Raw genomic sequence first — 12,500 nt, forward strand, 5'->3', positions numbered from 1 at the left:
ACTAGATGTTGGAACATTGCTGCTATAACAGCCTCCACTCTTCTGGGAAGGCTTTCCACTAGATGTTGAAACATTGCTGCTATAACAGCCTCCACTCTTCTGGGAAGGCTTTCCACTAGATGTTGGAACATTGCTGCTGGGACTTGCTTCCATTCAGCCACAATGAGGTCGGGCACTGTGCTTTGTGCACGGGGGCATTGTCATGCTGAAACAGGAAAGGGCCTTCCCCAAACTGTTGCCACAAAGTTGGAAGCACAGAATCATCTAGAATGTCATTGTATGTTGTAGCGTTAATATTTCCCTTCACTGGAACTAAGGGTCCCGAACCATGAAAACAGCCCCAGATCATTATTCCTCCTCCACCAAACTTTACAGTTGGCACTATGCATTGGGGCAGGTAGCGTTCTCCTGGCATCTGCCAAACCAATATTCATCCTTTGGACTGCCGGATGGTGAAGTGTAAATCATCACCGCAGAGAACGTGTTTCCACTGCTAGAGTCCAATGGCAGCGATTTTTACACCACTCTAGCCAACACTTGGCATTGCACATGGTGATCTTAGGCTTGTGTGCGGCTGCTCGGCCACGGAAACCCATTTCATGAAGCTCCCAAGATACAGTTATTGTGCTGATGTTGCTTCCAGAGGCAGTTTGGTACTCAGTATTTAGTGTTGCAACAAAGGACAGACGATTTTTTACGCACTCTGCGCTGTCCTGTTCTGTGAGCTTGTGTGGCCAACCACTTTAAGGCTGAACCATTGTTGTCCCGTGTGGCTCAGTTGGTAGAGCATGGCGCTTGCAACGCCAGGGTTGTGGGTTTGTTTCCCACGGGGGGCCAGTACAAAAAAGTATGAATGTATGTACTTGTATGTCGCTCTGGATAAGAGCGTCTGCTAAATGACTTAAATGTAAATGTAAATGTGCCTAGACATTCACAATAACAGCACTTACAGTCAACCAGGGCAGCTCTAGCAAGGCAGAAATGTGATGAACTGAATTGTTGGAAAGGTTGTATCCTATGACCTCTGCCACATTGAAAGTCACTTAGCTCCTCAGTAAAGCCATTCTACTGCCAATGTTTGTCTATGGAGATTGCATAGCAATTTGTTTCAATTTTATACACCTATCAGCAACAGGTTTGGCTGAAATAGCCAAATCCACTAATTTGAAGTGGTGTCCTCATACTTTTGTATAAATACTGTATCAGTATTAGGAAGAATTATGATGTAAATGTTCTGATTGCCAATTTGAGGCACTCCGCTAGCAATGCTTAGTAGGCTCGCAAACCATATAAGACTAGTACAATAGCAATGACCGCCTACTTTGATTCATTTTTTCCATTACACATACCAATGTTGCTGTTTCTTTATTTGATAGTTTAATGCTGAGAAAAGTTCATAAGCATTGTATTGTCAGAGTGTAACTGCCAAAATGGTTCAATATTAAACGGACAGAATGACAGACCACTTTCTTCAATAGTGTCACTTGATCCGAAGTGCACCGCTAAGATTTCTTGACATTGTACGATGTGTATTTTTCGAAGCGGTCGTTGTTCTCGATGTTTCCCGAGTCATATCGGTCATTTCCGGAAGTATCAGAAACCGGATGCTTCGGATAAGTTGTCAGGCTAGCTCCACGTCTTTTATCCTCAACATCTTAATTAATCGGTTTATCCGTTTACCGTGGGTTTGATGTAACTTGTTGTTAGTACCATGTCGCTTCTGTGTTACAACAAAGGATGTGGTGAACGTTTTGAGGCAGACAACAACCCTGATGGTAAGCTAGCCAACGTTAGCCTAGCTACTGTAACAGTAAATAGTTAACTTGAACTACTTGGTGATAAAGCATTTATTTAGCCGTACGATTAGCTAGCTAACACGTTGAACAATATCAAATGTGGTCTATGCTGATGCATAGTCATTTTACCCTGCCCATTGATCTGTCACTTGTATAGTTTATTCCTCTTCTTGCTATTTGGATTTGTATATAGATTTTTCAACTCTGAATCAATGGGAAGTGCTCCTATGTAAGTATTTCAATGTAGTCTACACCTGTTTGTATTTGGCGCATGTAAAAAAAACAATACAATTTGATTTGGTTTGATTTAGCCAGTCAACTTTTGATTCTTAGCTAGCAGTGTTACAGTACAGTAGCTAACGTTAGCTAGCTATCTACCTTGCCGCGTAGGTCTCTAGTAGCTACTGTTGCTAGCAACGTTAGCAAGTACTCTGTTTTAATGTGAATACCCACGTTTAGGGGACTATCGTTATCATTTAAATAGTGACGGGATGACTTTGATGCAGTTATCATAGCACAAACGTTACTGTACGGATTCGACACAACGTATCGATGCTTGTATCGGAGTAAAGGAAGAGATAGGGCCAAAATATGTCTCCCTCCAGCATGTGGCGTTTTTTCGTTGTTTCGCACACCAAGCAAGGAATTGTTGTATGTAGGGGTTATTTGCTACGTGAAGTTTCATTTTATCGAATGGAAGTTTCGTAATTCTTAAATTGTTACCAGTTTTCGGATTTAAATAGGACAAGTGACACCCCGGAAATGTTGATTCAAGAAAACCTTTATATCGGAGATGGCTATGCATATTCATGATTGAGGCTAGTAGTATAGCATCTATACATTGATTACGGGTGGCTGACGTCAACAACCCTCATCGAATATTCAAAATATGATTGCAATACGTAGCGCTGCGTCTACGTAATGACGTTTGAATTTTCTTCTTTGGGCGTTATGTCGAACTACACTCAGGCTTTGTTGTCACCACCAACTGGACTGGGGGGAAAAAACATTTACAAAAGAAAAGTAAATTCCATACTTGCAGGGGAAAATCTGCGTTAGCTAGCTAACTGCTAGGAGGATGTGAATGAGTGACTGTGACTTTTCCCCCTCATATCGTTTTCCGGTGGCTATAACGTTACACAGCTAGAGATGCAGTTATCGTTTGGTTAGCTAGCAAGACGTTGAACGGTTGTTATCCAGTTAGCATATCTCTCGCGTTCGTAAATTCACTCTGGCTGTCTACTCTGATTTCAGAGCACTCTCGTCTGTGTGTGGCAGAGCGCAGAATAACTGAGGAATTTACAAATGCCGTAAAACCGGCAGGATATGACAGTAAACGTAGGCAAAAAAAAAGTATGGTTAGTTAAGAACGCTCTAGATTTTTTAAATACATTTTTTTTCACCTTTATTTAACCAGGTATTAGTTAACCAGGTAACCAGGTCGGCCAGTTGAGAACAAGTTCTCATTTACAACTGCGACCTGGCCAAGATAAAGCAAAGCAGTGCGACAAAAACAACAACACAGAGTTACACATAAACAAACGTACAGTCAATAACACAATAGAAAAAATATATATACAGTGTGTGCAAATGAAGTAAGGAGGTAAGGCAATGAATAGGCCAATATTGGCAAAGTAATTACAATTTAGCAATTAACACTGGAGTGATAGATGTGCAGATGAGAAGGTGCAAGTAGAGATACTGGGGTGCAAAAGAGCTTTAAAAAAAACAAATATGGAGATCAGGTAGTTGGTTGGGTGTGTTGTTTACAGATTGGCTGTGTACAGGCAGTGATCGGAAAGCTGCTCTGACAGCTGACGCTTAAAGTTAGTGAGGGAGATATAAGTCTCCAGCTTCAGTGATTTTTGCAATTAGTTCCAGTCATTGGCAGCAGAGAACTGGAAGGAAAGGCGACCAAAGAGGAATTGGCTTTGGGGGTGACCAGTGAAATATACCTGCTGGAGTGCGTGCTACGGGTGGGTGTTGCTATGGTGACCAGTGAGCTGAGATAAGGTGGGGCTTTACCTAGCAAAGACTTATAGATGATCTGGAGCCAGTGGGTTTGGCGACGAATATGTAGCGAGGACCAGCCAACGAGAGCATACAAGTCACAGTGGTGGGTGGCAAATGGGGCTTTGGTGACAAAATGGATGGCACTGTGATAGACTGCATCCAATTTGCTGAGTAGAGTGTTGGAGGCTATTTTGTAAATGACATCGCCGAAGTCGAGGATCGATAGGATGGTCAGTTTTACGAGGGTATGTTTGGCAGCGGAGTGAAGGAGGCTTTGTTGCGAAATAGGAAGTAGATTCTAGATTTATTTTTGGATTGGAGATGCTTAATGTGAGTCTGGAAGGAGAGTTTACAGTCTAACCAGACACCTAGGTATCCACATATTCTAAGTCAGAACCGTCCAGAGTACTGATGCTGGACGGGCGGGCAGTGATCGGTTGAAGAGCATGCACTTAGTTTTACTTGTATTTAAGAGCAATTGGAGGCCACGGATGGAGAGTTGTATGGCATTGAAACTTGTCTGGAGGTTAGTTAACACAGTGTGCAAGGAAGGGCCAGGAGTATACAGAATGGTGTCGTCTACGTAGAGGTGGATCAGAGAATCACCAGCAGCGAGAGCGACATCATTGATGTATACAGAGAAGAGAGTCGGTCCGAGAATTGAACCCTGTGGCACCCCCATAGAGACTGCCAGAGGTCCGGACAACAGGCCTTGCGATTTGACACACTGAACTCTGATAGAGAACTAGTTGGTGAACCAGGATGAGGCAATAATTAGAAAAACCAAGGCTGTTGAGTATGCCAATAAGAATGTGGTGATTGACAGAGTCGAAAGCCTTGGCCAGGTCGATGAATACGGCTGCACATTTAATGTCTCTTATCGATGGCGGTTATGATATTGTTTAGGACCTTGAGCGTGGCTGAGGTGCACCCATGACCAGCTCGGAAACCAGATTGCATAGCGGATAAGGTACGGTGGGATTCGAAGTGGTCGGTAATCTGTTTGTTGACTTGGCTTTCGAAGACTTTAGAAAGGCAGGGTAGGATAGATATAGGTCTGTAGCAATTTGGGTCTAGAGTGTCACCCCCTTTAAATATGGGGATAACCGCGGCAGCTTTCCAATCTTTGGGAATCTCAGACGATACGAAAGAGAGGTTGAACAGGCTAGTAATAGGGGTTGCAACAATTTCAGCAGATTATTTTCAAAAGAGAGAATCCAGATTGTCTAGCCCGGCTGATTTGTAGGGGTCCAGATTTTGCAGTTCTTTAAGAAATCAGCTATCTGGATTTAGGTGAAGTAGAGGGAGGCTCTGGCGAGTTGCTGTGGGGAGTGCAGGGCTGTTGACTGGGGTAGGGGTAGCCAGGTGGAAAGCATGGCCAGCCGTAGAAAAATGCTTATTGAAATTCTCAATTATAGTGGATTTATCGGTTGTGACAGTGTTTCCTAGCCTCAGAGCAGTGGGCAGCTGGGAGGAGGTGCTCTTATTCTCCATGGACTTTACAGTGTCCCAGAACTTTTTTGAGTTTGTGTTACAGGATGCAAATTTCTGCTTGAAAAAGTTAGCCTTCGCTTTCCTAACTGCCTGAGTATATTTGTTCCTAACTTCCCTGAAAAGTTGCATATCACAGGGGCTATTCGATGCTAATGCAGAACGCCACAGGATGTTTTTGTGCTGGTCAAGGGCAGTCAGGTCTGGAGAGAACCAAGGGCTATATCTGTTCCTGGTTCTAAATTTTTTGAAAGGGGCATACGTATTTAAGATGGTGAGGAAGGTACTTTTAAAGAATGACCAGGCATCCTCTACTGATGGGATGAGGTCAATATCCTTCCAGGATACCCCGGCCAGGTCGATTAGGAAGACCTGCTCGCAGAAGTGTTTTAGGGAGCGTTTGATAGTGATGAGGGGTGGTCGTTTGACCGCAGACCCGTTACGGATACAGGCAGTGATTGCTGAGATCTTGGTTGCAAACAGCAGAGGTGTATTTGGAGGGCAAGTTGGTTAGGATGATATCTATGAGTTTGCCCGTGTTTACAGATTTGGGGTTGTACCTGGTAGGTTCATTGATAATTTGTGTGAGACTAAGGGCATTAAGCTTAGATTGTAGGATGGCCGGGGTGTTAAGCATGTCCCAGTTTAGGTCTCCTAACAGCACTAGCTCTGAAGATAGATGGAGGGCAATCAATTCACATATGGTGTCCAGGGCACAGCTGGGGGCTGAAGGTGGTCTATAACAAGCGGCGACGGTGAGAGACTTGTTTCTGGAAAGGTGGATTTTTAAAAGTAGAAGCTCAAATTGTTTGGGTAAAGACCTGGATAGTAGGACAGAACTCTGCAGGCTATCTTTGCAGTAGATTGCAACTCCGCCCCTATTCGGCAGTTCTATCTTGTCGGAAAATGTTATAGTTAGGGATGGACATTTCAGGGTTTTTGGTGGACTTTCTAAAACAGGATTCAGACACGGCCAGGACATCAGGGTTGACAGAGTGTGCTAAAGCATTGAATAAAACAAACTTGAGGAGGCTTCTAATGTCTTGGGGGTATGATATAAAATGCTAACCTCCCCTGTTATTGTAATGGTACGAGGTTAGCATGTCTTGGGGGTATGATATAAAATGCTAACCTCCCCTGTTATTGTAATGGTACGAGGTTAGCATGTCTTGGGGATATGATATAAAATGCTAACCTCCTCTGTTATTGTAATGGTACGAGGTTAGCATGTCTTGGGGATATGATATAACATGCTAACCTCCCCTGTTATTGTAATGGTACGAGGTTAGCATGTCTTGGGGGTATGATATAAAATGCTAACCTCCCCTGTTATTGTAATGGTACGAGGTTAGCATGTCTTGGGGATATGATATAACATACTAACCTCCCCTGTTATTGTAATGGTACGAGGTTAGCATGTCTTGGGGATATGATATAAAATGCTAACCTCCTCTGTTATTGTAATGGTACGAGGTTAGCATGTCTTGGGGATATGATATAACATGCTAACCTCCCCTGTTATTGTAATGGTACGAGGTTAGCATGTCTTGGGGGTATGATATAAAATGCTAACCTCCCCTGTTATTGTAATGGTACGAGGTTAGCATGTCCTGGGGATATGATATAACATGCTAACCTCCCCTGTTATTGTAATGGTACGAGGTTAGCATGTCTTGGGGTATGATATAACATGCAAACCTCCCCTGTTATTGTAATGGTACGAGGTTAGCATGTCTTGGGGATATGATATAACATGCTAACCTCCCCTGTTATTGTAATGGTACGAGGCTAGCATGTCTTGGGATATGCTATAACATGCTAACCTCCCCTGTTATTGTAATGGTACGAGGTTAGCATGTCTTGGAGGTATGATATAACATGTTAACCTCCCCTGTTACTGTAATGGTACGAGGTTAGCATGTCTTGGGGGTATGATATAAAATGCTAACCTCCCCTGTTATTGTAATGGTGAGAGGTTAGCATGTCTTGGAGGTATGATATAACATGCTAAATTCCCCTGTTATTGTAATGGTACGAGGTTAGCATGTCTTGGAGGTATGATATAACATGCTAACCTCCCCTGTTATTGTAATGGTACGAGGTTAGCATGTCTTGGGGGTATGATATAAAATGCTAACCTCCCCTGCTATTGTAATGGTGAGAGGTTAGCATGTCTTGGAGGTATGATATAACATGCTAACCTCCCCTGTTATTGTAATGGTACGAGGTTAGCATGTCTTGGGGGTATGATATAAAATGCTAACCTCCCCTGTTATTGTAATGGTACGAGGTTAGCATGTCTTGGGGTATGATATAACATGCTAACCTCCCCTGTTATTGTAATGGTACGAGGTTAGCATGTCTTGAGGTATGATATAACATGTTAACCTCCCCTGTTATTGTAATGGTACGAGGTTAGCATGTCTTGGGGGTATGATATAAAATGCTAACCTCCCCTGTTATTGTAATGGTGAGAGGTTAGCATGTCTTGGAGGTATGATATAACATGCTAACCTCCCCTGTTATTGTAATGGTACGAGGTTAGCATGTCTTGGATGTATGATATAACATGCTAACCTCCCCTGTTATTGTAATGGTACGAGGTTAGCATGTCTTGGGGGGTATGATATAAAATGTGCGTCTTAACTTTCACTCATCATTATTCACGGTTCGCTCAGGATTGTCCATAATAATTTTAGCATCTTCATTCATGTAGAAGTGTTTAGAAGCATTATGTTCTTATTTAGCTAATCTCCTGTCAGTCCCATGATAAAACCGTCAAATATTCTCTCTGACTCATGGCAAAATTTGTAGAATTGCAGGAAATTTGTTTTGAAATCGCAATTTTTCTTTCAGCCCCATAATAAAATGTTTAAAATTGCATGAAATTTGCTCTCAAACAGATTTTTTTTTTTTTTAAATCTGCGGTCGAGAGGAGGGCCTCTAAATCCCTTTGCCCCCCCCCCCAGCCACCGCTGCTGAAAATAATCCTAGGGGAAACACTGCAGTGGTTGCAATGATGAATGGCTCGTTGTTGGAGCTACATGTTACCTGCTCGCCTTACACAGCTCTCCGTCAGCTAGCTACACAGTTATTAGCAGTACGTCTGGGCTAGTTGCTAGCTAGCTACTACAGTGAGTCACAGGTGATAGTTCTCTCTGACATTGTCTGTTTCTGTCTGTCTTGTTAATGTTATAGCTTCAGGTGAGACAACACTGATGTCAAGATATTACACACTAAGATGCATGGAAACTGCATGTCCAATAGAAATCCTCGATCACAAATATACTTGAACACCCCCCATAGTGTCAAGATGATCATATGGCAGCATTGTTATGACCGAACTCTTGGCTGGTGCTGTGTAAGCCAGGTTTATGTTCAGTCTGGTCAAGTGTAATACCGACCTCTCTCTCTGTCTCTCTCTCTCTCTCTCTCTCTCTCTCTCTCTCTCTCTCTCTCTCTCTCTCTCTCTGTCTCTCTGTCTCTCTGTCTCCCTCTCTCCCTCTCTCTCTGTCTCTCTCTGTCTCTCTGTCTCCCTCTCTCTCTGTCTCCCTCTCTCTCTGTCTCCCTCTCTCTCTGTCTCCCTCTCTCTCTGTCTCCCTCTCTCTCTGTCTCCCTCTCTCTCTGTCTCCCTCTCTCTCTGTCTCCCTCTCTCTCTGTCTCCCTCTCTCTCTGTCTCCCTCTCTCTCTGTCTCCCTCTCTCTCGCTCTCTGTCTCTCTGTCTCTGTCTCTGTCTCTCTCTGTCTCCCTCTATCTCCCTTTCTCTCTGTCTCTCTCTCTCTCTCTCTGTCTCTGTCTCCCTCTCTCTCTGTCTCCCTTATTAGACGCCTGTACCCACCACCCTGGAGTTCCTGTGTTCCACGATGCACTGAAGGTAAATACACACATAGACTCACTCTCTCTCTCTGACAACCTCCTGTCTGTCTCTTCTCCAGGGCTGGTCTCTCTCTCTGACAACCTCCTGTCTGTCTCCTCTTCAGGGCTGGTCTCTCTCTCTGACAACCTCCTGTCTGTCTCCTCTTCAGGGCTGGTCTCTCTCTCTCTCTCTCTCTCTCTCTCTCTCTCTCTCTCTCTGACAACCTCCTGTCTGTCTCCTCTCCAGGGCTGGTCTCTCTCTCTGACAACCTCCTGTCTGTCTCCTCTTCAGGGCTGGTCTCTCTCTCTCTCTCTCTGACAACCTCCCGTCTGTCTCTTCTCCAGGGCTGGTCTCTCTCTCTGACAACCTCCTATCTGTCTCCTGTCTTTCTCCTGTCTGTCTCCTCTCCAGGGCTGGTCTCTCTCTGACAACCTCCTGTCTGTCTCCTGTCTTTCTCCTGTCTGTCTCCTCTCCAGGGCTGGTCTCTCTCTGACAACCTCCTGTCTGTCTCCTGTCTTTCTCCTGTCTGTCTCCTCTCCAGGGCTGGTCTCTCTCTCTGACAACCTCCTGTCTGTCTCTTCAGGGCTGGTCTCTCTCTGACAACCTCCTGTCTGTCTCCTGTCTTTCTCCTGTCTGTCTCTTCTCCAGGGCTGGTCTCTCTCTCTGACAAGCTCCTGTCTGTCTCTCCTCTGTCTCCTGTCTGTCTCCTCTTCAGGGCTGGTCTCTCTCTGACAACCTCCTGTCTGTCTCTTCAGGGCTGGTCTCTCTCTCTGACAACCTCCTGTCTGTCTCTCCTCTGTCTCCTGTCTGTCTCCTCTTCAGGGCTGGTCTCTCTCTCTGACAACCTCCTGTCTGTCTCTTCTCTGTCTCCTGTCTGTCTCCTCTTCAGGGCTGGTCTCTCTCTCTGACAACCTCCTGTCTGTCTCCTCTTCAGGGCTGGTCTCTCTCTCTCTCTCTCTCTCTCTCTCTCTCTCTCTCTCTCTCTCTCTCTCTCTCTGACAACCTCCTGTCTGTCTCCTCTCCAGGGCTGGTCTCTCTCTCTGACAACCTCCTGTCTGTCTCCTCTTCAGGGCTGGTCTCTCTCTCTCTCTCTCTGACAACCTCCCGTCTGTCTCTTCTCCAGGGCTGGTCTCTCTCTCTGACAACCTCCTATCTGTCTCCTGTCTTTCTCCTGTCTGTCTCCTCTCCAGGGCTGGTCTCTCTCTGACAACCTCCTGTCTGTCTCCTGTCTTTCTCCTGTCTGTCTCCTCTCCAGGGCTGGTCTCTCTCTGACAACCTCCTGTCTGTCTCCTGTCTTTCTCCTGTCTGTCTCCTCTCCAGGGCTGGTCTCTCTCTCTGACAACCTCCTGTCTGTCTCTTCAGGGCTGGTCTCTCTCTGACAACCTCCTGTCTGTCTCCTGTCTTTCTCCTGTCTGTCTCTTCTCCAGGGCTGGTCTCTCTCTCTGACAAGCTCCTGTCTGTCTCTCCTCTGTCTCCTGTCTGTCTCCTCTTCAGGGCTGGTCTCTCTCTGACAACCTCCTGTCTGTCTCTTCAGGGCTGGTCTCTCTCTCTGACAACCTCCTGTCTGTCTCTCCTCTGTCTCCTGTCTGTCTCCTCTTCAGGGCTGGTCTCTCTCTCTGACAACCTCCTGTCTGTCTCTTCTCTGTCTCCTGTCTGTCTCCTCTTCAGGGCTGGTCTCTCTCTGACAACCTCCTGTCTGTCTCTTCTCTGTCTCCTGTCTGTCTCCTCTTCAGGGCTGGTCTCTCTCTCTGACAACCTCCTGTCTGTCTCTCCTCTGTCTCCTGTCTGTCTCCTCTTCAGGGCTGGTCTCTCTCTCTGACAACCTCCTGTCTGTCTCTTCTCTGTCTCCTGTCTGTCTCCTCTTCAGGGCTGGTCTCTCTCTCTGACAACCTCCTGTCTGTCTCTCCTCTGTCTCCTGTCTGTCTCCTCTTCAGGGCTGGTCTCTCTCTCTGACAACCTCCTGTCTGTCTCTTCTCTGTCTCCTGTCTGTCTCCTCTTCAGGGCTGGTCTCTCTCTCTGACAACCTCCTGTCTGTCTCTTCTCTGTCTCCTGTCTGTCTCCTCTTCAGGGCTGGTCTCTCTCTCTGACAACCTCCTGTCTGTCTCTTCTCTGTCTCCTGTCTGTCTCCTCTTCAGGGCTGGTCTCTCTCTCTGACAACCTCCTGTCTGTCTCTTCTCTGTCTCCTGTCTGTCTCCTCTTCAGGGCTGGTCTCTCTCTCTGACAACCTCCTGTCTGTCTCTTCTCTGTCTCCTGTCTGTCTCCTCTTCAGGGCTGGTCTCTCTCTCTGACAACCTCCTGTCTGTCTCTTCTCTGTCTCCTGTCTGTCTCCTCTTCAGGGCTGGTCTCTCTCTGACAACCTCCTGTCTGTCTCTCCTCTGTCTCCTGTCTGTCTCCTCTTCAGGGCTGGTCTCTCTCTCTGACAACCTCCTGTCTGTCTCTTCTCTGTCTCCTGTCTGTCTCCTCTTCAGGGCTGGTCTCTCTCTCTGACAACCTCCTGTCTGTCTCTTCTCTGTCTCCTGTCTGTCTCCTCTTCAGGGCTGGTCTCTCTCTCTGACAACCTCCTGTCTGTCTCTTCTCTGTCTCCTGTCTGTCTCCTCTTCAGGGCTGGTCTCTCTCTCTGACAACCTCCTGTCTGTCTCTTCTCTGTCTCCTGTCTGTCTCCTCTTCAGGGCTGGTCTCTCTCTCTGACAACCTCCTGTCTGTCTCTCCTCTGTCTCCTGTCTGTCTCCTCTTCAGGGCTGGTCTCTCTCTCTGACAACCTCCTGTCTGTCTCTTCTCTGTCTCCTGTCTGTCTCCTCTTCAGGGCTGGTCTCTCTCTCTGACAACCTCCTGTCTGTCTCTTCTCTGTCTCCTGTCTGTCTCCTCTTCAGGGCTGGTCTCTCTCTCTGACAACCTCCTGTCTGTCTCTTCTCTGTCTCCTGTCTGTCTCCTCTTCAGGGCTGGTCTCTCTCTCTGACAACCTCCTCTGTCTCCTGTCTGTCTCCTCTTCAGGGCTGGTCTCTCTCTCTGACAACCTCCTGTCTGTCTCTCCTCTGTCTCCTGTCTGTCTCCTCTTCAGGGCTGGTCTCTCTCTCTGACAACCTCCTGTCTGTCTCTTCTCTGTCTCCTGTCTGTCTCCTCTTCAGGGCTGGTCTCTCTCTCTGACAACCTCCTGTCTGTCTCTTCTCTGTCTCCTGTCTGTCTCCTCTTCAGGGCTGGTCTCTCTCTCTGACAACCTCCTCTGTCTCCTGTCTGTCTCCTCTTCAGGGCTGGTCTCTCTCTCTGACAACCTCCTGTCTGTCTCTTCTCTGTCTCCTGTCTGTCTCCTCTTCAGGGCTGGTCTCTCTCTCTGACAACCTCCTCTG

At 46.3% G+C, this 12,500-nt stretch overlaps 1 protein-coding gene across 1 annotated transcript in view; it reads left to right on the top strand.

Annotated features, from left to right (window-relative positions):
- The first annotated feature begins 1,561 nt into the window (after positions 1-1,561).
- The window catches only part of chordc1b (cysteine and histidine-rich domain (CHORD) containing 1b), a 38,557-nt gene continuing 27,618 nt past the window's right edge, over positions 1,562-12,500 (top strand). The window contains exons 1-2 of the mRNA XM_055936934.1: positions 1,562-1,775; positions 9,125-9,174. Of these exons, the coding sequence (XP_055792909.1) occupies positions 1,712-1,775; positions 9,125-9,174 (114 nt within the window). The 5' untranslated portion in view covers positions 1,562-1,711. The remainder of the gene's footprint in view (positions 1,776-9,124; positions 9,175-12,500) is intronic.

This window comes from Salvelinus fontinalis, chromosome 10 (assembly GCF_029448725.1).
Source record: "Salvelinus fontinalis isolate EN_2023a chromosome 10, ASM2944872v1, whole genome shotgun sequence".
In the NCBI taxonomy this organism is placed as follows: domain Eukaryota; kingdom Metazoa; phylum Chordata; class Actinopteri; order Salmoniformes; family Salmonidae; genus Salvelinus; species Salvelinus fontinalis.